The 25,798-nt window shown below is 38.6% G+C and overlaps 1 protein-coding gene across 1 annotated transcript; it reads right to left on the minus strand.

The window, feature by feature from the left end:
* Positions 1 to 624: 624 nt before the first annotated feature.
* On the minus strand, positions 625 to 8,805 carry capns1a (calpain, small subunit 1 a). Its single transcript, XM_084941529.1, has 11 exons — positions 8,687 to 8,805; positions 7,686 to 7,742; positions 7,551 to 7,587; positions 7,366 to 7,458; positions 6,013 to 6,070; positions 5,807 to 5,871; positions 4,702 to 4,770; positions 4,181 to 4,259; positions 2,926 to 3,042; positions 2,769 to 2,827; positions 625 to 2,657 (listed from the first exon to the last, which is right to left on the minus strand). Exons 2-11 carry the CDS (start codon positions 7,730 to 7,732, stop codon positions 2,631 to 2,633), a joined length of 651 nt encoding a protein of 216 aa, XP_084797655.1. The 5' UTR covers positions 7,733 to 7,742; positions 8,687 to 8,805; the 3' UTR covers positions 625 to 2,630.
* Between the last annotated feature and the right edge of the window lie 16,993 nt (positions 8,806 to 25,798).

Raw genomic sequence — 25,798 nt, forward strand, 5'->3', positions numbered from 1 at the left:
AAATAGCCCGGCAAAGACTTCAATCCAGCCAAATAGAAGGCTTTGGAAAATAACTAGCACATCAATTTTTGGACTTTCAACTGTATCTGTAGAAGTCGTACAAGTTTTTGGGCTGATAAAGACCTCCCACATAGCCATTCAAAAATACCAAAGTATTATTAGATAATCAATGAAATGACAGAAAAGCTCCTGTTTTTTCACCATCTACTAGAAATTGATATTTTCATTAATCAATAAAAACTACAGAAAGGTCTGGGCAATAACTTTTTTCTGCAATTTTATGCATTCATCATATAGGAAACTGAGACGTTAAGATCAAAGTGAGTGAGTCTGACAGCTCTGCCTTAGAGTAAATGCATTTTAAACACTTTTCCAAACAAGAAGCGTGTCTTTGTTTAAAAGTGATAAGATGCACATGAAAACCAGAAGATGATGTGCCACATACAGTATACAGAAGGATGTTTTTACAGAACTTTGTTTCAACTTTCAGAGTCTAAGATCATATTGAAGCCGTTTACAAAACATCCATCACTGATTATCTTCTGCTTTAAACTAACCAAGGTGTCACTCTTTAATAACCCACGCAGAGTATTTGTCAGCAGTACACCAATAATAAGACTGACATATTTAACATGATGTTTTTATTCCAAATGCAGTACAGGTCATTTATCAAGCAAATCCAATAACAGTTTAATGGCTGTGGCATAAAGAGCTACAGGATTAAAACCCCTTATTTATGGCATTTCACTTTGGGCTTCATGCATTAGTGGCATACAGCATCAGCTCACACACTATGCTGGCATCATCTAATGGAGGCATAAGTGATCAGAAAGCTGAGACACACAAAGCTATGGCAGACTTTCACTTCAAACAGAAAACATGGCACATTAGCCTTTCGAGCAAAGCTCACACCTTTCACACTTTAATGTACATTACTACTATAGATGGAAGATAAAGTCAGCTATGTTGGGTCGTTGCATTAACTTACCATTAAGTGCAGGACCCAGAAAGTACAGGATTTATATGTTTAGAAACCAAGTAGCCATCTAGTGGCCGTAAAAGGTATTCTGATAGTGATAAGACGCAATAACAGTCTATGATGCAAAAGAATGGAGTGTAGAAATCAATAATTCATGCTGTGTGTTCCTACAGTGCTGTAACTCACCAGCAAACACAAATCTGTGAGCCAGTACAGTCTCAGTGAGCACAAATCTACAGTCAGAGGAGCTGGGGCTGGTTTCACAAACGCTGAATATAGGGTTGAAAAGTTTAACATCACGGGTCTCTTCCATGGCAGAGTCTCAGCAAGGACACGGTGCACATACCTGTTTTATAAAATTAAACCTCTTTCTCTGAGCTGCATGGGTGTGCACAGACTGACAGCCTGTTTATCCTGTTGCTCATGCTTGCTTAGACACACCCATAACATTTAGAACTGCAAGAGATGTGGCCACATGTTACATTGCATGGGCTCACTCTTCAGCCACAACACCTGAAAACAGCTCTTGGTATCACTGCATGAGTGACAGCCATGATAAGAGGAGGTCAATGGAAAGGTGTTTATTTGTTAATAATAATAATAATAATAATGTCTCTACATAATTTCTTCTGGAAGGAATATTCAGAGTGACACATCGTTCAGCTAGGTGTGAGCTGCCTTTGGGGTTTTTTTGCTGCAACTATGCTTTGTCCTCTGCTCAGGATGAAATTGGGTGGAACTACTGAGAATTTATGAAATTCTAAGGACCTACATGTTTACTAATGAAATAGGCTACCTGCCCCAACAGGTGTAACAGAACTAATAACGGCCACAAAGAGTTGTCAACACAGCAGTCAGCGCTCACACACCCACACAATTCCTAGAAAGATCTAATCTAGTAGAACGGGAGGAAAGAGGTGTGCGATGCCTAGTCTACCACATCGCAGCTGACCTGTGCTCAGAGAACAGAAGTCACATCTTTAATAAAGTGACACCTGAAGGAGGTTTGTGTGTCTTTTACAACACTTGTGCAGCCCACAGGTGCATTCCCAGCAAAGTTTGGAGTTAAAAGGCAGAAAAAGAAGAAAAAAAAAGCCAGCTGACAATCAGGTTTTAGGATAAAAACAACCAATGAGCAAAAACATGCTTCTACCAATTCTCTAAGACATGGTGATTGTCAAATCAGCCCCAGACAAAGAGCAATACTGCTTTCACATTAGATTTTAAATTACAAATCCCAGGGCGTCAGAAGCAGGATCTTCTTGTGCCATTTAGAAATTTGGGGTGTGAGGAAGATCAAAAGAAAATGCCAAAAAATGGCAGCAATTCAACATACTACCACTTTTACACAACTATGTGATTTCACAGCTGTCCAAAGCGTTTAGTAGCATTCACCTTTGATCATCGTCAGCTACGGGCAGCATTCTGCATGCAGCTTTGTTAACAGTGTTTTCCAATCTTTCGTGTAAGTTTTAAGAGCTATGAAGAATGCCACCACATGTTTCCATTAACATGCAATTGTGAAAATAAGCCTGCACGCACAAGGGATTTGCTAACACAGGAAATTATTGGGATGATGATTAAAATATCTCGAATTGTGTATATAAACAAAGTGGTTCCATGAAACAAGCCGGAGAAACATGATCTGGACTTAAGAGTACATGGTGAGCTGGAGCCACTGAAAAGACACAAAGAAGAGCAAAGAACAAAACAACCAGTCAAATACTTTAAAACGGTCTGAACTGAAGTCAAAACCCACTGATACAAACAACAACTGAGATTACTTTACCTCTTGAACATTAACTTTGATGGTCCCGTTGTTATCCTTATCCAAGGTTTTGAAGGCACCTGATTCAGAACAGGTATTAAACTTCCGAGTCAATCATTCCTATCACACTAAACTATAAAGAATTAATTTAGTGATTGGTCTTTAAAATGAAACTTACGGCACATTGCATCCAGCCTTACGAGACAGCCAATGTAGTTGTCAAAATCCATGTTTCCACTTTCATCGCTGTATCTGCGAATGATCATCTGGTACAGCTGACCACTGAGAGGGAAGCCTAACGAAGAGACGCACAACTGTGTGTTACAATTAAGCAGTACAACAACAGGTACATGTGCATTATGTCTGGATAAGGCTGTGCTGCTTATATCTAGGCACCGGTATCGTTTAGGTTTTATCCGATACCGGTGCCAAACCTGTACTTTTGAAACGGTGCCGGTGCTTAAAGAATCAAGAACACAAACTTTGTCCTAAAACCTCTCATGTTTACCTGTTTTTTTGTAAAAAGATAACAATGTTAGCCTTTTCTGCAGCTATGGGGCATATATGGTATCACTCTTGGCTGGAAGCAGTGCTTAAACAATGGAAAAAAAACACAAACTTTATCCAAAAACCTCTCATGTTTAACGGTTTTCCAATTTTTCTTTGGTCATTTTAGCCTTTTTGGCCAGGGTGAAGGGAGTATCTGCCATCAAACAAGAAGAAAGCCGCATGTAACTACGACGGTGTTTGCTAGTTCACCTTACATGCATTGATGTAATAACGTGGTTAGCCTACTCAACGTAAATTACACACGAACAACATTGAGCTACTCATGCAGAGAAGAACGGCTGCTACTGCCATCATCATCCGTCATCATTTCTGCTACACTGGTAGGGCTAGGGGCCAGGACTCTCCTCTTCGGGTTCTTGGGGGATGTTGCTAACTCCGGGTCCGATAACAGGCACCACACCCGTAGTAGGTACGGTGCATTTCTCGGCTTTAAAAATAAACCCGCTATGCGTCGCCAGGTGTTTCATCAGATCCGAGGTCTTACCTCCTTTGCACAGTATCACCTTAAAGCACTTGTTGCAGTCTGCTGAGTTTGCATTGCAAGTGAAACAATGTGAGTCTACATAGTATATCCATTCCATTGACATTTTCAATCTTCTATTGTGAACATGCCGCTTTCTGTTTTTCATTACATTTCATACAGTGTCCTAAATTTTTCAGACCTGGGGTTGTAAATGACAAGTTTTTCTGGCTTATTAAACTAAACACGAACCTTAACATCATATACATACAACAGTTATTGTATGTATAGGTATTGTTTTTCCAGTGTCTCTTCTTAGAGGATTAAGTAAATATTTTCCCTTCATTCTTGTTAAGTGCTGTGGAACCATTTGAACAATGCAGAAGAACAAAAAAATTCTCACCAGCAGCTCTGAAAGCATTAGGCAGCTCATTTGCCCCAATGACACCGGAGTGATCAGAGTCGTGGGCCTTGTACACTCCCTAAGTAAGAACAATAGAAGCATTTAAAACATTTGTGGCAACCCAGGTTTCCTGGTAAGCTCACTGACAACCTAAAAAGGGTAAAAGAAAAAAAGGAAAACAGCTGCTTTCACAACTCCCAAGCCATAAAGGTTTAAATTCAATCACCACCATATACAAGTTACAACTTGTATCTCCTTCAGCCAAAAAAAAAAAAAAAAAAAAATTATACAGATCACATTTCTATGTTGTAAAAACATGGCGGATAACCAAATTAGGGAGAAGTTTGGCACAGTGTGTATTCAAATCAGCCCGCCTAAGCAGCTGATGCTGTAAAATCTTTAAGCCACTTATTCTTCTGTGACCCCCCTGCTGTAAATGGTTAAGCCTGACCACAGTAATGCCTTAGACTATGCAACAGAGAAACAGATGTGCAGGATAAATAAAATGAAACTGTACTTGCCTGCCATCTTTTTATATTGTCCCAGAGGTGTTTGAATTCATGAAAGCCAAGTTTTCCGGTGCTGTCAGACTGAAAAAGCGTTAAGGCCAAAAGACAACAACTTCTCTAGTTAAGCAAATAGTTGCGAAGTTACTTGCACAGTGTTTGCACAATGGGTTTCACATGCCTTTTCAGTAGGGAATCCACCACATATTACAAATTTCTCATTTAACTTTTCTTTTCATAAACATGCAAATAAGAATGTCAGCTGAAACTTTGTGGTCCTCTCAGTGTTCAACTTCCCAAACATTTTAATGTGATTAATCCTCCCCATCCACTGCTACAATATTATGTTGGCTCAGGAGAAAAAAAGTCTTTAAGTTTGAGTCCGTCAGATGTTTTTTAAATCCACAACTTAGCAATACATGAAGGGCTAGCTAAAGCTTTTTGTTATTGTTCAATTAGGACAATGAACAGAATTACAGAATATATACCCCTGTCAAACAGCCAACTGCGGACAGCAGAGATGAGCAGTCATTCCTGTCATACTACAACAACCCAGTGAACTATAACGTGCTACGTGCGGTGCTATATTACCAGACCACCTTGAACTGTTAAAAATGAACTAAAATGAACCGTTTCGTTGCCTTTCAATAGACCATTCAGATTTTAACTAACACACTTCTTTATATATAATATAACAGTGCTCAAGTCATTTTCAAAAGACATATTTAGACATGTTCAAAGCAACATCCATTTCTGCATTTTGTAAAGTCGCCGTTCTAAATTGTATAATTGCTTAGTGTCATTTTTTACTTTTACCCAGATATGAACTGTGTGATGGGAGGGGCCTAGAACAGAGAGGGTAAAAGAAAATGTGTATGAAGGCTTCAATTGTTTTTGGTTTTCTCTGGATTTCAGTCCACTGCAGCTTTAAGGTTTTATTTGGTCCATAGTCTTAGTAAGCCACAGGTATGAATGGGCCTGTTGAGCCAACATATCGCCACTTTAGTTGTCTGTTTCTATTTGTTCTGCATCATTTTTTAAACTTTTGCTGTCAGTGACAGTTCAATACTGTCACCCAGATTATATAAAACACACAGAGTACTAATGAAGGAAAAGATACATCCATGACTGCCACCATGCTCCTGCAAGACTCAATGCTGAAACCATCTGTCTTCAGATCATGATCTAAAACATAACAAAAAATCTATTAGTAAAAAAAAAAAAAAAGAAAGAAAAAGAAAAGAGACCCTAAAATGTATATGTATTCTGAAGAATTGAATCATAAACATAATGAAAATAAGTATGACAAATGCAGACATATCTTACGCTTTGCAATGATTCTGTTCAGGATGTTCATCAGCTCGTTTGGGCTCACTTCCATATCCTACATGACAAATATGGAATATCATTAAAAAACATCAAGAAACCTGCAGAGACACAGCTATATGGTTTAGCTAAATGATCAAAACAATATCCATATTACTGCTGGGTCATGCACCTGATGTATGGGTTTGATTTTTTTTATTTTAATGAGATGAGTTTTTCAAAAGAAGCATAACATGGTATACTCTTTTAACCACTGGGAAGGGCTCGGGGGCTACATTCAGCAACAGTATAACAGATGTTCCAAAACAACCCATGACTGTTTAACAGTTAACAGGTTAACAGGCATTGTGGGTGGAGCTCCTCCACAATGACAGACGGGTTTACTGTGAACACAGTCAGGCTTCTTTTTTTTTTTTTTTTTGCCTTAGCTGGCCCAGCAAAACCTAAAACTCCAGCTGGGGATTGAATTTAATTAAATTTAAAGTTGTCTCCTCAAATACAAAGTCTTGGATAATCTCGCCCCATCATATCTTAAAGAGGTTGTAGTACCATACTGTCCCAACAGAGCACTTCACTCTCAGACTACTTGTGGTCCCTAGAGTTTAAAAGTAGAATGGGAGTGAGAGCCTTCAGCTTTAAGGCCTGCAGTGGCAGCTGCCCATTAGAGCGCTGCATGTTTAAATGTATCCAATTTAATTAGCCTATTGGATAGTGACCTAAGGAGTTATATTTTTTAGCTTTATTATGTCAGTAGATCAAAGTGAAATTATTTTTTCTAACTAAACCAGTATTCTTGGTGTGTGTTCTTAGCAGCAGATTAGAGTCACATATAAAAACATTGATATATTTTTCTGCATCAGAGTAATATATTTACATTCCTGTGGCAATAAAATGCACTGTGGGCCAGGTTATGTGTTTGGCATGAGTTACTACAGTGAATTATCCAGATAACAAGAGAGCCACTTTTAGGACACAGAAAACTCTTTAAGCTCAACTCAGTTTGCGAAGTCATAAACTTAGCTTCATAGTACACCCGTCAGAAGAGGAAAAGGTAATTATTCAGTCAATGAAAAATAAAACAGGTGTGAAAAAATGTCAGTTCAAACGGAGTTTTTTAAGCTGCATTTGACAGTTCTGCTGGACACATTAACATTAATGTCAACAAAAAGCAAACAGGGAATCCCAGAAGTTAGAAAAACCAAACCAAAACACCATAATACAATCTTTTGGCCATACCTCTTAGCACTAAATTACAATTGTATGTTTTCACATTAAAAATGAAACAGATTACTGCAAAAAAAAAAAAAAAAAGCAACAGATTTAAAGAGAAGCATAACTAGGCATTGCACTTACATCTCCAGCAATCTGTTGGAAAACTCTGCGGAACTGCTTTTCTTCTTCACTCTCATTTTGTGCTGCATGCGTAACTGGCATGCGTGGTGGAGGCTGTGGGACAGATGCCCGTGAAAATATTAGAAATGCTATCACCAATCTAGAAATTAGAAGTGATGGGCAGTGATGAAACGATGTAAACTCACGGGTTGAGAAGGCACAAACTGGTTTGGGTCGATGTTGCTACAAAGGCAGGAGCAGAGATCAAAAGCAGATGTTAGACCAACAGACCGACCAAATGTTTGCCTACCTGGTACTTGGTACTTTGTTCAGAATCTCACCCGGCAGCATCAATGATGCCTCCAATAATCGCTTTGACAAAATTCATCTTCTGTCAACTGTGAATGCAAAATGCAAATATTCATTTGTTTTTTCTTGAATAAATATATAAACACACAGTACAATGAATGACACCCTTCACAAACACTGAATCACACGTATCACACTCTTGATCAGTGGTTGTTGATCAATGGTTATGAGAATTTGCATAATTATGATGAAGGAACTGACCTCCCAGCCCATTGTTCCTTCAGTGGGCTGGTTTCAGTCATTATGCAAATGTAGTGTTTATAAGATTGGGGAAACCTGCAGTCAGCTGAGACTGAAGAAGTCATTTGGATGAGTGAGGAAACGTTTCTCCCACTGAAAACGCCCCGTCCAGATGAACAGAATCAACTTTTGGAGATTGAGCATGCATCAAGACGCACAAACACTGTAGTTTTTAAACACACTGTTTTCTTCATAGACTCATTAATTAACGACACACCCAAAAGACCCTGTTAAAATGTTTCCTGATATGGAAGAAAATCCATGACGCACCCAGACTGAAACGGGATGAGATTTGAAAAGTTATCTTTGTTCTTCGCAAATCGATAATGACATCTCTGAACATATATGAGGGGTATAGTCAGTAAAACGTCCCCCTCTAAACAGCACTGCTAGATTGTGTGGTTAGGTAACGACGCAAACTGAATATATATCCGCATGCTATGTAGCGTTATGCCTCAAAACTAGCACTGTTTCAGGTCAGCTTGTTATTCGCCCTGCAGCTGCTCAGTGGCGTTAAAATACCGTGTAAAAACTAAAAACTCGTAACGTCGCAGCACGCACTTAAACTGACGATATACTGGAAAGCAGCTGATTTACACTTGCTATCTTAGCTCTGAGCTAATTCAGCTACACGAGTAAACATAGCCGTCATATTCAGTAAAACTTGACACTTAACTAAACCCGAACTGTTGTCATTTGTTCTATGAAATCGCTACGTTTAATGTATATTTACCTGTAACGCAGCAAGCTTTGTAAAGTTGACCGCAGGATATTTGGGGAGGCTTGCGTGACTTCCACTAACTCAGCTGGTAGGAGGAGCTCTTCAACACGCCCCAACTGACGACCACACATCGGAGGAAGGAGGAGGGCTGGTGGTTTATTTCCGCCTGTGCTCCGGGCTCCTATCTTTACCAAATTCAGTATGATGGAATACAAATGATTTCTGTCTTTATACTACTTGGTGATACTAACAGCGTTTTATGACGTACCTTCAAATCGTTACCTTGTGTTTGTTATCAGACACGCATAATGTCATAACTAAGCATGAAAATACCACTTCCCTTGTATTAGCTACTTAACGATTTGTATTTACAAAGAAACACATTTTCCATAAATTAGCTCTGTTTGTTCTTGTTGATGGACTTTAGATCTCAGTCAAAAATAATTCAAGACACTGAGCATCAACGCTAAGACAGATAAACTATGATACATTAATGCCAGGATTTTTTTTTCCCTGCAAAGCCCTAACTGTAAAATCACATGATCAACATCGCCGCTTCTCATTTGTGAAGTGGGTGGGGCAGGAATCGAAAAAGAAGGTTTACCTTGAAAAGGCGGATGAAGTATTTTTTTATAAGGTCTAAAGACTTCCAACAGATTGTTGTAATTATTGTTGTATGTGATTCCCAAACTGCAGTTTGGAGGACTGGTATTTGCCAGTGACCTTCTAAACCCATACACCTAGAGCTCCTGCTCATGAAACTGGAACACTTACTTGGTTGTAGTGGTTGCTAATGTAGTAATCCACTTCCCATTCTGAGTCATGACATGGCACATATAGTACACCTAAAAAAGGTGTGTACTGTGGAAACACAGTGATAGAAGCAGCCATGTCATGCTCACCTACTTTAACAGGTAAGGGAACTGGTGAGGCAGTAAGGAAAGGCAGCTTTTGAGGTCTGGGCCCTTGTAATTGTATTGATTCTTTTAAAAACAAAACAGTAAAACTACAGGCTACAGGATTTCTACAAGGTTATGGGTGGACCTACAGTGCCCCTCACTGGATTGTGTTTGGGGGCGTATGTTGACTCAGAATTGATAAATGGTTGGTTTAGGCACCAGGACTGAATCAGTAGGGTTAGGGCCATTGAGTAAGTTTTTTCTTTGTGCTACTTTCATTTCAAGTGAAGAGATAATTCTGTATTTTGTTATTTTTGTTTTATTTCAAACCCAGCTATGGCAGGGAGAGAGACTCTAAATCTAAAATCTATGACTGGAAAAGCAAGCAAGCTGGTTGATATGATGGACAAAACAAAGGTAGATCTATTGTGTGTGCAGAACACCGGGTGAAAGGGAAGCAAGGCCATATAGGAGCTAGATTCAAAATGATCTGCCATGGTGTACATTGGAAGGAAAATGGAGTTGGGAAATAATGAAGAAAGAGTATGGGAATAGTATTGTGGAGGTCGGGAGATTTTCAGATAGGATGGAAATGGTTGCGGTGAACAGATAAGTATTACATAAATTATGCAAACACATATTAGACAATCGTAGTAAATACAAAATGCATTTTTTATTGATCTGAAACATTTAATCGGAAAAGGCAAAGGGAATGATTAAATGGTGGAAGTTGAAGAAAGAATGAGTTCTAGGACAAGATGCCAAAGGCAAGGCAACCTGTTAATTGTGAGTGCACAGCACTTAGTACTTAAAAAATACTTAAAGCTTGATTTTTATGAGTGAGCAATAGTAACAATTGTTATGGTCTGCGGTGGGTGGCTGGAATTTCCGTAAGGCTCCTGAACTTACCTGGGATCCGCCCCTGGGCAGGGCCAACTCCTCCAGCTCGTGGAGGAGCCTATTGCAGGCAATCAAGTCAGAGGGATTTAAGCCACACGTTGATGTTCATTCACTGCCAGTTCGTCATCAACACATGTTGGTAACAGGCCGTTATGTTTCAAGTTCTTGCTGTGATTTAGCGTGTTAACAAGACTCTCTTGTGCTGCAGTTGCTGGATTCACCTTGGCTCACGCTCCACCTCCGGACTTAGGATACCAAGCAATCATTTTGAAAATCTCTCTGTGCCTCACCTGCCTGCCATCACACTCCATCTGAAGCCCCGGATCTCAGGTCAGCCTTTCCACGCCACTCAGCCTCCCCTGGATTCTCATCACCCCCCTCTCAACACTCCATGTCCCCTACTGCAAGTAAGAATTGCTACTCTTACAACTTGCCACTTCAGAGCTGCCTCCACTACCTCCCTGACTCCACTATCTTCTCTCTTCAGTGTGACTGTTCCCTGCTCAGCTCCACTCTGCATCTCAGGCCCCATTCCCTCGCCCTAGCCACGTTTCCCAGGCCACGCCACGTCAACCTCCACGTCTTATTGTTTTTTTTTTTTTTTTGTCCTTGCTACGTTTCTTGCACTTAAGCCTAATAAATAATTGTTACATCATCTGCTGTTTCTGCACCTGAGTCCTGTTCAGTACAGGCCACTCGGCCCGTGACAGTAATACTATAATTAGTTCAACTGATATAAACTTTTCAAGTGAAATTAAAATACATAATTTGTGGTAACAAACTATTTTTAATTTAGTTTGATTAGAAATTAAATGCAATTTAATCAGCACATAATTGTTTCAATGCAATAACAGATAATTTATCAATATGAACAAAGTCTGATTAAAACTCATTTAAAACACTAATTTAACTACATTCCAACTTTTCAAATCCAAAACAGTACTATATCCAACACGTGATCCTGGACAGTTCCGCAGAATGATAAACAAATACACTAACACTATTGTAGTTGAAGTTATTTAAGAATTATTATTTATTGTCAAACCTAAATTTATATTTGCTTGTTATGCAATTTAGAACTTTAATAACCTTACAATAAAACAGTAACAGTAAATAACAGTCTCAGATTTAATATTCATTTGAAAAGTTAAACTTTGTAAGACTAGTTACATTACTGAAAAAGAAACATGAAATGTATTTATTGTTCAGTCTCAAGTGCATAAATCAATTTTCAATTCTCATTTTTTAAAGTATGAAGCAGGGGCGATTTTAGCCCATTTTTGGGGGTGCTTCAGGAAGGTGTTTTGTTTTTTTTTTATTTTTTTTTTTTATTTTATTTTTTTCAAAAAAAGGAGCCACATTCAGGTAAAAGTGTAAGATCAAATGATCTGTTAATAAAGGATAATGTTGGATCAGTGTTTCAATATTTATATCTTTTATTAGATGTTCATGTGGTTTGGTTATTTGCCTTTTGGTTGAAAGTACACTGAGAGAGGACTTTTTTATTAGTGCTCTTAATTGTATTCAATTAGATTAAAAAAAAATACAATCTATTTGTGTATGATTGTCAGTCCAAAGATGGCGAGAGGAAAGAGGGGAACATGAGAAAGTACAAGGTCAGGAAGAACCAGGTAAGAAAACAGACAGGGAACAGTGACAGGCACAACAGAAACTGTTAAACTGACAAAGAGAAAAAAAAAACGAATTTTACTCATACAATCTGGAAGTTGTGTTCTTCCTATATTAAAGCTGCTATACAGAATCTGCAAAACAAACTGGTTTGAAGCATTTTTGACCCTCTTTAACAACATTCCAACATAACATAATTGATTGGGGAGATTAAAATTAATGATATATTTTTATGTGGTTCAGCCACAACTCTACTAAAACCTCAGCCAGTAATAGGTAGGCCAACTTTTGGACCGTCCAGTTGTCTGTATGACTGCCGCAGTACATACATAACATTTGCACACTATCAGAAAGTGCCAAACAGCCCTGGTGGAGTGAGGAGCTGTAAAGAGAAGCAGATGCTCTGTTTATATTCTACAAATGTTTTAAGCTTGTTTCAAAGATTCTGTACAGCAGCTTTAAATGTTTTCCAAAAGCACACATACACTTATCAGTGTTTCTCAAACTTTTTACAGTGTGTACCACCTGAGAAAAATGTCAAGCTCTCCTAAGTACCACTATGAAAGCATGAAACTCATAAATCTTACAACACAAAATTAATATCTGCAGTAAAGATTTTTTTCATGCATTGTATACATTCTACCACAGGCAAAGTTGCCTCCATTTTTATATTATTTTTTTAATATTTTGTAATTTATTTGTAATAATTTATTCTGTTTCCGGAGTGTTTTTTATGTATCTGTATTATATTACACATACACATTAAAAGTGAATCTCTGTCCAAAAAATGCACTCAGTTTACTTTTTACTCACTATGAGCATCATTCATTATTCTCCCGCAGTACTTAAGGTTAGGAAATGTTGTTTTATTTATTTTTTTTTTTATTCCAATCCATTCTTCTTTGGCAGCATTTAAATAACCTTTATCAGATTTGATGGTTTTGTTACAGACTTTTCAAAAAAGTGTTTTGCTTTTCTTTCACAAATGTGGGGATTCAATTGTCAAAATGTACAAAACAGTGATGTCATGTTTTGTGACGAGGACCCAGGCACAGAGAGACTTGATGAATTTAAGAATCTTATGATTTAATAACCACTGTCACTTGGTGTTCGCTCGCTCTGCGGTAGAGTATCACTTCCTGTTCCTGCTCAAACACAGTGGTGTTTCTGAGTAGCTTATTTGCTTAGCAATTTAATTAACAACTTTTAAATACATTCTTCTTTCATAGTATAATCTTCACGTGCTTCATCCGAAGCACACTTTCTGTGTACTCACTACCTAATTTATAGCCAAAGTATTCACTCACTGTCTCTGTACTGTTTCGCTAGCTTAGCTTAGCTCGTAGCCGACTCGTTAGCACCATGGCTACTTCACCTGTCCCTCCTGCACTTTCTTGCTCATTGTGTCAGATGTTTAGTTACTCCTCGGCCTCCTTTAGCAGTAATGATATCTGTAACAAATGTAGCATATTTGCAGCTCTGGAGGCCAGGATTACTGAATTGGAGACTCGGCTTCGCACCCTTCATTCACCCGTAGCTAGCCAGGCCCCTGTAGCTGGTGCAGCCGAAGATAGCGTAGGCCCCGCTAGCTGTTCCCCGGCAGACCCCAAGCAGCTGGGGAAAGAGGGCGGCTGGGTCACGGTGAGGAGGAAGCATAGTCCTAAACAGAAGCCCCAGGTACACCACCAACCCGTTCATGTGTCTAACCGTTTTTCCCCACTCGGTGACACACCGGCCGGGGGTCAAACTCTGGTAATTGGTGATTCTGTTCTCAGACATGTGAAGCTAGAGACACCGGCAACCATAGTCAATTGTCTTCCAGGGGCCAGAGCAGGCGACATTGAAGGAAATTTAAAACTGCTGGCTAAGGGTAAACGTAAATTCAGTAAAATCATAATTCACGTCGGCAGTAATGACACCCGGTTACGCCAATCGGAGGTCACTAAAATCAATATTGAATCGATGTGCAACTTTGCTAAAACAATGTCGGACTGTAGTTTTCTCTGGTCCCCTCCCCAATCAGACCAGGAGTGACATGTTTAGCCGCATGTTCTCCTTAAATTGCTGGCTGTCTGAGTGGTGTCCCAGAAACGATGTGGGCTTCATTGATAATTGGCAAACCTTCTGGAGGAAACCTGGTCTTGTTAGGAGAGACGGCATCCATCCCACTTTGGATGGAGCAGCTCTCATTTCTAGAAATATGGACAAATTTATTAAACCCCCCAAAATATGACTATCCAGAGTTGGGACCAGGAAGCAGAGTTGCAGTCTTACACGCCTCTCTGCAGCTTCTCTCCTCCTGCTACCCCCCCAAAAACCCATCTCCATAGAGACTGTGTCAGCTTCCAAAAAGACAAAAAACAAACTAAAAACCAGCAACAAACAACTTAAACATAAACAATCAAAAAGAAAGAACAATACAGTATCCACATCTGAACCAAAGAGTAAAACAGTGAAATGTGGATTATTAAATATTAGGTCTCTCTCCTCCAAGTCTCTGTTAGTACATGACTTAATAATTGATCAACAAATTGATTTACTCTGCCTTACAGAAACCTGGTTGCAGCAGGATGATTATGTTAGTTTAAATGAATCAACACCCCCGAGTCATTATAACTACCAGAAACCTCGAAGCACAGGCCGAGGGGGCGGTGTGGCAGCAATTTTTCACACCAGCCTATTAATTAATGAAAGACCAAGACAGACTTTTAATTCATTTGAAAGCCTGATGCTTAACATTGTCCACCCCAGCTGTGAAACTCAGAAACCAGTCTTACTTGTTATCATCTATCGTCCACCTGGGCCTTACACAGAGTTTCTGTCTGATTTCTCAGACTTTATATCTAATTTAGTTCTGAGCTCAAATAAAATAATTATTGTGGGTGATTTTAACATCCATGTAGATGCTAAAAATGACAGCCTCAACATGGCATTTAGTCTGTTATTAGACTCAATTGGCTTCTCTCAAAATGTAAAAGAACCCACCCACCACTTTAATCACACTCTAGATCTTGCTTTAACATATGGCATAGAAACTGAACATTTAACAGTGTTTCCTGAAAACCCTCTCCTGTCTGATCATTTCCTGATAACATTTACATTTACAATAATTGATTACACAGCGGTGGAGAGTAGATTTTATCAAAGTAGATGTCTTTCTGAAAGCGCTGTAACTAAGTTTAAGAATATAATCCACCCACTGTTATCATCTTCAATGCCCTGTACCAACACAGAGCAGAGCAGCTATCTGAACGCTACCCCAACAGAGGTCGATTATCTTGTTAATAATTTCACCTCCTCACTACGTACGACTCTGGATACTGTAGCTCCAGTGAAAACTAAGGTCTCTAATCAGAAGTACCTGACTCCGTGGTATAATTCTCAAACACGTACCCTAAAGCAGATGACTCGTAATCTGGAGAGGAAATGGCGTGTCACAAATTTAGAGGATCATCATTTAGCCTGGAGAAATAGTTTGCTGCTTTATAAGAAAGCCCTCCGCAAAGCCAGAACATCTTACTATTCATCACTGATTGAAGAAAATAAGAACAACCCCAGGTTTCTCTTCAGCACTGTAGCCAGGCTGACAAACAGTCAGAGCTCTGTTGAGCCAACCATCCCTTTAACGTTAACTAGTAATGACTTCATGAACTTCTTCACAAATAAAATTTTTATCATTAGAGAAAAAATTACCAGTAATCATCCCACAGATGTAATATTATCTACAGCTACTCTTAGTACCATTGATGTTAAGTTAGACTCTTTTTCTCCAATTGATCTTTCTGAGTTAACTTCAATAATTACTTCCTCCAAACCATCAACGTGTCTTTTAGACCCCATTCCTACAAAACTGCTCAAAGAAGTCCTGCCATTGATTAATTCTTCGATCTTAAATATGATCAACCTATCTCTAATGGTCGGCTATGTACCACAGGCCTTCAAGCTGGCTGTGGTTAAACCTTTACTCAAAAAGCCATCTCTAGACCCAGCAGTCTTAGCTAATTATAGGCCAATCTCCAACCTTCCTTTCATATCAAAAATCCTTGAAAGAGTAGTTGTCAAACAGCTAACAGATCATCTGCAGAGGAATGGTTTATTTGAAGAGTTTCAGTCAGGTTTCAGAGCTCATCACAGCACAGAAACAGCTTTAGTGAAGGTTACAAATGATCTTCTTATGGCCTCTGACAGTGGACTCATCTCTGTGCTTGTCCTGCTAGACCTCAGTGCAGCGTTCGATACTATCGACCATAATATCCTATTAGAGCGATTAGAACATGCTGTAGGTATTACAGGTACTGCACTGCAGTGGTTTGTATCATATCTATCTAATAGACTCCAATTTGTGCATGTAAATGGAGAGTCCTCTTCACACACTGAGGTTAATTATGGAGTTCCACAGGGTTCAGTGCTAGGACCAATTCTGTTTACATTATACATGCTTCCCTTAGGCAGTATCATTAGAAGACATAGCATACATTTTCACTGCTATGCAGATGACACCCAGCTCTATCTGTCCATGAAGCCAGATAACACACACCAATTAGTTAAACTGCAGGAATGTCTTAAAGACATAAAGACCTGGATGGCCGCTAACTTTCTGCTTCTTAATTCAGATAAAACTGAGGTTATTGTACTCGGCCCTGAAAATCTTAGAAATATGGTATCTAACCAGATTCATACTCTGGATGGCATTACCTTGGCCTCCAGTAACGCTGTGAGGAACCTTGGAGTCATTTTTGACCAGGACATGTCCTTCAACGCACATATTAAACAAATATGTAAGACTGCTTTCTTCCATTTGCGCAACATCTCTAAAATTAGAAATATCCTGTCTCAGAGTGACGCTGAAAAACTAGTTCATGCATTTATTACTTCCAGGCTGGACTACTGTAATTCATTATTATTAGGATGTCCAAAAAACTCACTGAAAAGCCTTCAGCTAATCCAAAATGCTGCAGCAAGAGTACTGACAGGGACTAGAAGGAGAGAGCAGATTTCTCCTGTTTTGGCTTCCCTTCATTGGCTTCCTGTTAAATCCAGAATTGAATTCAAAATCCTGCTCCTCACATACAAGGTCTTAAATAATCAGGCCCCATCTTATCTTAATGACCTTGTAGTACCATATCACCCTATTAGAGCACTTCGCTCTCGCTCTGCAGGCCTACTTGTTGTTCCTAGAGTATTTAAAAGTAGAATGGGAGGCAGAGCCTTCAGTTTTCAGGCCCCTCTTCTGTGGAACCAGCTTCCAGTTTGGATTCGGGAGACAGAAACTATCTCTACTTTTAAGATTAGGCTTAAAACTTTCCTTTTTGCTAAAGCATATAGTTAGGGCTGGACCAGGTGACCCTGAATCCTCCCTTAGTTATGCTGCAATAGACGTAGGCTGCCGGGGGATTCCCAAGATGCATTGAGTTTTTCCTTTCCAGTCACCTTTCTCACTCACTATGTATTAATAGACCTCTCTGCATTGAATCATATCTGTTATTAACCTCTGTCTCTCTTCCACAGCATGTCTTTTATCCTGTCTTCCTTCTCTCACCCCAACCGGTCGCAGCAGATGGCCGCCCCTCCCTGAGCCTGGTTCTGCCGGAGGTTTCTTCCTGTTAAAAGGGAGTTTTTCCTTCCCACTGTCGCCAAAGTGCTTGCTCATAGGGGGTCATATGATTGTTGGGTTTTTCTCTGTATCTATGAAGCGCCTTGAGGCGACTTTTGTTGTGATTTGGCGCTATATAAATAAAATTGAATTGAATTGAATTGAATTGAATTGAATTGAATTGAATTGAATAAAGAAATTTGCAGACTTGCACAGAGATGGTAAAATTATGATGACTGATAAAGGAGATGAAGACAACAGACGATGAGGACAGGGAGGATGCAGGGACCGAAAGAGACAGGGAAGAAGTCTCATTGTGATGAGTAAAGTGTATCTTAGCTGGCTGGGCAGCTCTCTGGGTGCTCAGCACCCCCAAAGCTCTGATCCTAGAATCGCCCCTGGTATGAAGCGCAAAAACAAACAATAATTTTCCTTGCATTCAATCACAGAACATGAAGCTTGGTTGGAGAGTTTTGCTTCCTGATCCAAGCATTGCTGCCTGAATGAACCAGATTGAATGAAATGAAAGCATTTTTTGAAATGGACTGTTCGTAGTGTTAATGGAGCACTTCGAACTCAGACTGTGGGCTTACCTGTGGTTCCTCGGATATTTAAAAGTAGAATGGGAGGCAGAGCCTTCAGCTTCCAGAGCTTGGACTCGGGTGACAGAGACAGACACCCTTTCTACTTTTAAGATTATGCTTAAGACTTTACTTATAGACAAAAATTACAGTTAGGGCTGGTCAGGTGAATCCACCCTTATTAAGCTGCAATAGAATTGGGCTACTTCCAATGCACTTAGCATTTCTCCTTCTCTCACCCCTTTTCACTCACTATGTGTTTATAAACCACTCTGTATTTAAATCAAATCATATTTATTCATATAATTCTCAGATTTAGCCATTCTTATATTTTCTTGTTCTTATGTTATTGTACTTTGCACACCTCTGTTGCTTGTGAAGCTCGCACACAAGAATTTCACTCACATGTACTGTACCAGTGTACCTGCACATGTGACGTGACAATAAAACTGATTTGATTTATGTACAATATAAGAGTGTATGCATATTACTGAATGTGTATACTAAATATGTATGTCTACGTGTGTGTATGTGTGTGTGTGTGTGTGTATACATATTTTACAAATTAAATAGAGTAAAAATAAAATAAATATATAAAATATACAGAGGTTGGTAGTTGGATATTGTGCAAAACAAGTGGCATTTATATACAGTATGGAGTGGATAATGTTGAAGTTCCAGTAGTGAAGGTGAGGTGTCTATGAAATGTTCAGCAGTCTGATGGCCTGGTGGAAACTCAAACAAGATTTGAAGAATGAGATCACAGATATAAGAAGTGGAAATGAGCTTCCTCTTAAGGGTGGCTGACATCTCCCACAGAGATGGGGTGAGGAGCTCACCCCATCTCTATGGGGTGAGCTTTAATTCTTAATTTAATTCTTAATCTCTAGTTCTCATCCACAGCATGTCTTTTGTATGTCTTCCTCCCTGAGCCTGGTTCTGCTGGAAGTTTGTTCCTGTTAAAAGGGAGCTTTTCCTTCTCACTGTTGCCAAAGTGCTTGCTCATAGGTGGTTTTCTGATTATTGGAGTTTCTGTGTATTATTGTAGGGTCTTCACCTTACAATATCAAGCACCTTGAGGCAACTGATATTGTGATTTTGGGCTATATAAAAAAAATGTGGAGGAGTAGCAGCTCTAGTCTAAGTCCCTCCCTGATGGGTGAGCTCCTCACCCCATCTCTATGGGAGATGTCAGCCACCCTCAAGAGGAAGCTCATTTCCACTTCTTATATCCGTGATCTCATTCTTCAAATCTTGTTTGAGTTTGAGAGATCGACCAAAGAAGAATGAGCTGAGATTGTCAGGACATATGTGTGAGATTTGTTGAAAATAACAACCAACGACAGGCTGATATCCAGCAAAGGGATACACAATTTTTCTGAAAATTCTTTGTTTCTGTGTGCAAATTAAAATATGTACTTTAAAAATTTCAGTTGTCATAGGTGGCTGATATTTCTGTTCATTGTAAATGAGCAGGTCAAAAAGGAGCAGGCATGATGTGGGTGTGTTTTGGGACACTGGAAACATCTTTTCTTTAACCTCCTAGGACCTGGCATCCACATATGTGGACATCACATTTTGGGCTATTTAGACCAAAACACTCAATTTTGCTCTACAAGGGCCTGATATCCACTTACGAGGACATTATATTGCTACTGTTCTATCAAAATTTTAGACAAATATCCTCATATGTGGCTCTTATTTTTCTTAGAAACAAAAATTAGGTGGAAAAAAAAAATCTGGTAATTCTTTGTTTTTACATTCATCAGGTTCCAAACAGCCCAAATATCAAAGAGAAATTAAAAATGCATGCCGTGGAAGAGTTCAGGTCTTTGGAGGTTAAAGACACTTTCAGAAAAGTTATAATATTGAATTAGATGGGTGTCAGTATTAGATATTGTACTATTCAGATTCAGATCAATGTAACATAAATCAGATGATCTGAGTTTTATTCATAGCTGTATTTTGAACAACATTTGAATCTTGATGTGCCTGACCCAAAAGCTTTTTGCACCATGCTCACCTGCACCAGTCCCTCTCTCATTCATAATCAGTGATCACTCCTAGTGGCAGTTATAGCAACTACACTGGATAAAATCAGAAATTACCTTCACAGAATTACATTCAGCACAATATCAGTAAGCATGTTTGCCTTCTCATTTGCCCTAATGTGCTCAAACATTTACAAATGCTAACCGGGTTGTTGTGACAGATATCACATATTGCTTTGACAACTGCCATTCAAGAACTGTGCCTAACAATATAGAAAAAGTGTAGCAATTATTTTAAAATTGAGATGAAATGCATAATGGTGAGCTGCTTGAACCATGTTCAAGGACAAACAAACTATTGTCTAATTATAGTAACAGGACTGTCTAGCCTACATATAGCCATTTCTTCATGTTCAAGATTAAAATACCGCAAGATTTTTAGTTTCACAAGATGTAGCCTTTCCCATTATATTATAATCTATTATCATTTAATTCTATCTATATTATTATCCATTATAATATTATGTAATAATTAACTAAATGTAGTATTTCTTGGGCAAACTAACTGTTAGTCAATTAATTGTGGATGTCAATTGCTATAGTGACTTATACCACCAGATAACAACAAACTGATATTCTTTAGTATATGTATGACAAGTCTATGCTATTTGTCAGACCTGAAGGTATTAAGCCAATCAAAGGCTTCTGTTGTCATCTATTATTTCCTGTTATTCATGGTGTGCTATTTCTCTCCTGTGCCTTTTGTTTTGTGGCGAATCAACATGTGCATCTGTCCATGAACATGAACAGGCCTTCATGGTCATGTACAGTTAACTGTTGGGCTTAAAAACTACTCAGACTGTTATTGCTTAGGTTAAATTATCCTATTCCGTATTCATAAGATTCATGTTGGTGCATCTTTAAGCATTCACATTTGGTCATTTAATAGACAAAGAATTAATAAGCAATGTTTAATGATTAAGCTCTGCAGTGCACTTAATGGTGTATAGATGGATAGAAGGACAGACAGATAGATATTCCTTGCCATAAATCCTTTCACTTGACTTTGTTATATGTATAAATAAATGATTTTATAGAAATTTATGACAGTTTCAAAGAGGAACTGGAGCACTGTTTAAAGCTCTTAACAATTCCTCTGAAGATTTGCCAATGTACTTCAGGCGTGTTTGAAAATGGCAGCACACCACATTGAGTCATTAAACAAAGCTTAATGATAGTGGAGAGAAAATTGTGTCTTCGTTTATTTTAACAAAATCCAATTCTCTGATAATTGGATTGTATAAGCAGTGATTACTCTTTACTCGTAATAAATTATACCATTTTTTTTGTTGTCTGGGAGCAACTATGTATAACTTCTGCAAGCAATCATAGCTACAGCTGCCAAGTTAGAAGCTACTATTCCTCCATTGGCCTGGAGATGCTGACCATGAAGCAAAATACGCCTGGTACTTATATAAATTACTTATGGAAAGGTTAAACATAAATAATTTGAATAAGGGTACAAAGATTAAAGATCGTCACTGGCTTTAATTAGGCGTTTCCTGTCACGGCTGTACACAGGCCAAGCTGGAGGACAACAGAACAGCATCCGCCTTAGGTTCAGTTAGCTCCACATGGGATACCAGTTTATGTTTATCTACCACCTGCAAAGTAGCAACCCGTCACATTATGACTGTGGAGCCTTTTTGTGTGAGGACTAATATGACAGTGTGTGTGTGTGTGTGTGTGTGTGTGTGTGTGTGTGTGTGTGTGTGTGTGTGTGTGTGTGTGTGTGTGTGTGTGTGTGTGCCTGTAAATGCAGAATAAAACCACTAAGTGGAGTCAAAGAGCATTTGAATGAGGTGAATGACAGCAAACACACAACTGTATTTTTGCATCCAGGTACGAGCCATTTACCCAAATGTAGCTCAGCCATTAATCATCTAAATATGGACACTTTTTCATGGCTGAGATCACAGTTTTCTTTCACCATTGTTTATCTCTCAGTTTGCATTGCTACTTATCAACTAGGCTGGTAAAGCTTTGTATAAAGTATAGAGCTTTGGGGCATAATTGCCTTTTTATAGCTACAAGGTTTGTGATGGATTTCTTGAAATGAAATAAGAAAAAACAATCAGCTTTCCTGGTACAATGCTAACGCTACTTCTTTACTTCCTGACTTAATACTTCTTTGTAATCGTCACATTTTATGTTTCCTTCATTGTTAAATGAAAGAACTATGGACAAAGAAAACATTTTAATGTATTTTTCATGCATTTATCCTAGATAAGTGTTATAGCTCCATGACATGTTGACACTGCGTCTTTACTTCAAGAAACCGAGTTTGTCTCTGAGCTGCTGTGTTTTTATCATGGCTGCATCTCCTCTTAATCCCTCATGCCCAGCGCTATCATGGTTGCCTTGACAGTGGAGACAGTTCACTCACGTTCTCTGCAGCTACTTTGTCTCAGCTCTACTATCCTCTATTCCCACAGCACAAAGAAACAGCAATGTGTCCATGAAAAAGTGTTTCAGAAGTGTTAATAATTGCTGCTACCAGCAGTAACATACAATATCCCTCCTGTTTGTGTTCCTCACAAACTCATGTAGTACAAAAATGATTTGTTAGTATCGATGATGTCATTATTATTATTTTTTTCTTCCTGAAATCAACTCTGTAATTTTTTCTCTTGCTGGAATATCATCTGTAAGCTTGACTATGACACCTGCTGTTTACTATAGTTCAATACAATAAATAGAGCGCCGTCACATATTGCATCAGTAACACCTGCCTGCATATTGTGAATATGCTTTTAATGCCACAAACAACACATCCCATATGTCAGTAGTTTTCTATGGAGTGTATGCAAGAGTACAAAGCATACACATTTCCAGGACTTTCTGATTGCGTGACCTTCAGCATATATGCTCTTTAACTTTCTATTTACGATGTGATAATATCTGATATTTAGTGCAGGAACAGTGTTATGTATCCTTCAGATCCCACTCCAGCTAAAATTACTCCATCTATGAAATAGAGGTATCCATGGTTACTTCAGGAGCCATGTTATAGGGTGCTGAGTGTATCTCTGCACAGTTTCCACCTTTTTCTCTCATTCATCATTTGAAAGAAATCATTGTGCCACCTCAAGGTTTCTGACAGTTACAATTTGGTTTTGCAAATGGGATTTGCAGTGACTAATCTCAATAATATTGATGAAGATAAACTGACTATTAAATGTCTCTGAATTATGAATGCGAGGCATATTACATCTGCAGTTAACCTGCTTGACTCTAAGGGAGGGAAACGCATAGCTTGTCTAGTTCGGTGCTACACAGGCTGCAGGATGAAATATTGTATGGGAGCATCCCCAGTACGACATATTTGCAGTCTTCAGAACAACCTGTTACCTTGACAACGCAATTTTATCATTCAAGCCCATTGCTACCTTCTCTTACAGCAGGAATCAAATGTGCCTTAAACGTATAGTGCTGCAGGGTTTTACACCTCAATTCAAGGTAGAAATGAAAAATTAAATGGGTTAAGATGTGCAGAATTATGATTTCACTCCATCACTGCACCGTGTGCAATATCAGATTTGCTATTTCTTAAATTTACAGGATTTGAAAGATGGTTTATTCTATAGGGCTTAACAGAAAGCAGGTAAGGCAGACAGCAGAAGGTAAGGTTATAAGGACTTGAAATGATTTCGTTCTCCAAGAAATACCACATGAAATATTTTAAGCTTTTGGGGTATGTGCTATACATGGCACTATGATAACTACAGGGGGATTGGACAGATGAGTTCATCAGTTCAAAGTGGCAACATGTAATTTCCCAAAATACAAGTGACCTCATGATGTTTAGCATTTCACCTGACTTATTCATGCAGTTATATGCGTAACTGTCAGGCCATATTCACAAGTCAGTAATTCTGATAATTCTTATGTAAACTCCACTAGAGCTTTTCACGAGGAGAGCCCATCTGCTGTCGTTTCTTTTTCACAGAATTCCACAAGCATTCAGGAAGATTTCCCAAAGGCATCTAAATCAAATTAGCAATAAACATTTATCATTTTTATCATATGAGAAAAGAGATAAAATGCACATTTTTAGCAGGACTGGATTTATGTGACTATTGGTTGATATGACAGATATACAATCTTACCAGTTTTAGGAAAATGAATTACTTACGAGTGCATTTTTTAATCTATTGCTGCACAAACTGATGTGAGGTGAATGACTTTCAATAGCTGATGAAAAGGCATGTTTGAAGATTGCTTATTATTTATTTATGGCATTTGAAATTCCTGAAAATAACTGAAGAACATATAATGCAAGTAGCTGCAGTGCTGTGCAAAAGTATGGAGCCATCCCTTGTTTCTTTATATTTTGCTTCCAGACTTAAAATAGTTCTCTGGGCTTTTTAAAGGTCTTTCAAACTTTCAAAGTTTCCTTTGGACACTGGCTGCTCTTTCACTCATTTTGAGTTGAGTTTTTATACCAGACCATTTTCAGAGGAATGTTTTTTGTTTGTTTGTTTTTAAACACTGGCCTATGAATTATTCAAGCATGAAGCTAACTCACATAACTGAGATAACTAGCTGAAAAATGTGTCTAATGTGTTTTTAAATAACTTAAGGAAACTGGGAGGGTAGAGGGAAAAAGTGGCAGGCCTAAAAAAAAAAAAACTATCTATAGCAGATGGACAGTATCTGACAGTCATGTCCTTAAGGTGGTCTTTCAGTTTACTGAAGCCTCACCACTAGAGTGGAAGGGTGGCTACCAAGAAGGCATTTTTAATAAAGACGATAGAACTAGACAGTAAATCAGTGGCAACAGTTAAAATGGAGTGATGAATCAAAATCTGAACTTCCTGGTTCAACTTCTCAATATGTATGGAGGAGTTCAGGAGGAGAGAGGCGCAACAGTGAGTGGCTATCTGTAAAACACAGTGGAGCTTATCGTGGTTTGGGGCTGCATTTAAACCAGTGCTGTTGGGAAGCTTGTCAAAGTTGGTGTGATTATGATGCAAAATCATCTAGAAAGCACTTGATTAGCAACAGTTTAAGTTTTCAGTGTGACACACTGACAATATAGTAAAAGTATACGTAGGCAGGTGAACACAGAATGGAACACAAACATGGTCTCCACAGAGCCTGGACCTCCACGCTTTTAAAGCACTTGTAATTGTATAAACTCTGTTAGCACCTTATATGCTGTATTTCCATGTACAGTATTGTTGCACCTATTTTCCATTTTCCTAATAAAATATAAAGAAGCAAGGGCTAGATCAGGACTTTTGCACAGTACCCTACATGGTCTAGGGTTTGACTAATAATAGATTACTTTAGTTAAAAATAGTAAGGCGTAAACATAAACATTATACAGTGCTCAAAAAATAAATAAAAGGAACACTTGTTAATCAGAGTATAGCACCAAGTCAATTCAACTTCTGAGATTATGATCCGGCTAGTTAAGTAGCAGAGTTAATCAGTTTCAGCTGCTTTGGTGTTAATTAAATTAGCAA

This window comes from Perissodus microlepis, chromosome 10 (genome assembly GCF_051167445.1).
Source record: "Perissodus microlepis isolate ML-2025 ecotype Zambia chromosome 10, ASM5116744v1, whole genome shotgun sequence".
Classification (NCBI taxonomy): Eukaryota; Metazoa; Chordata; class Actinopteri; order Cichliformes; family Cichlidae; genus Perissodus; species Perissodus microlepis.

What these genes read in the sequence shown, in the direction of transcription:
- capns1a (XM_084941529.1), bottom strand. Translation starts at nt 7,732, where the DNA reads ATGAATTTTGTCAAAGCGATTATTGGAGGCATCATTGATGCTGCCGG. An exon ending in GCATGGTGGCAGTCATGGAT is followed by an intron (nt 4,771 to 5,806) that starts GTATCTTTTCCT and finishes ACGCTTTTTCAG; the next exon opens with TCTGACAGCACCGGAAAACT. An exon ending in TCAAAGTTAATGTTCAAGAG is followed by an intron (nt 2,658 to 2,768) that starts GTAAAGTAATCT and finishes GTGTCTTTTCAG; the next exon opens with TGGCTCCAGCTCACCATGTA.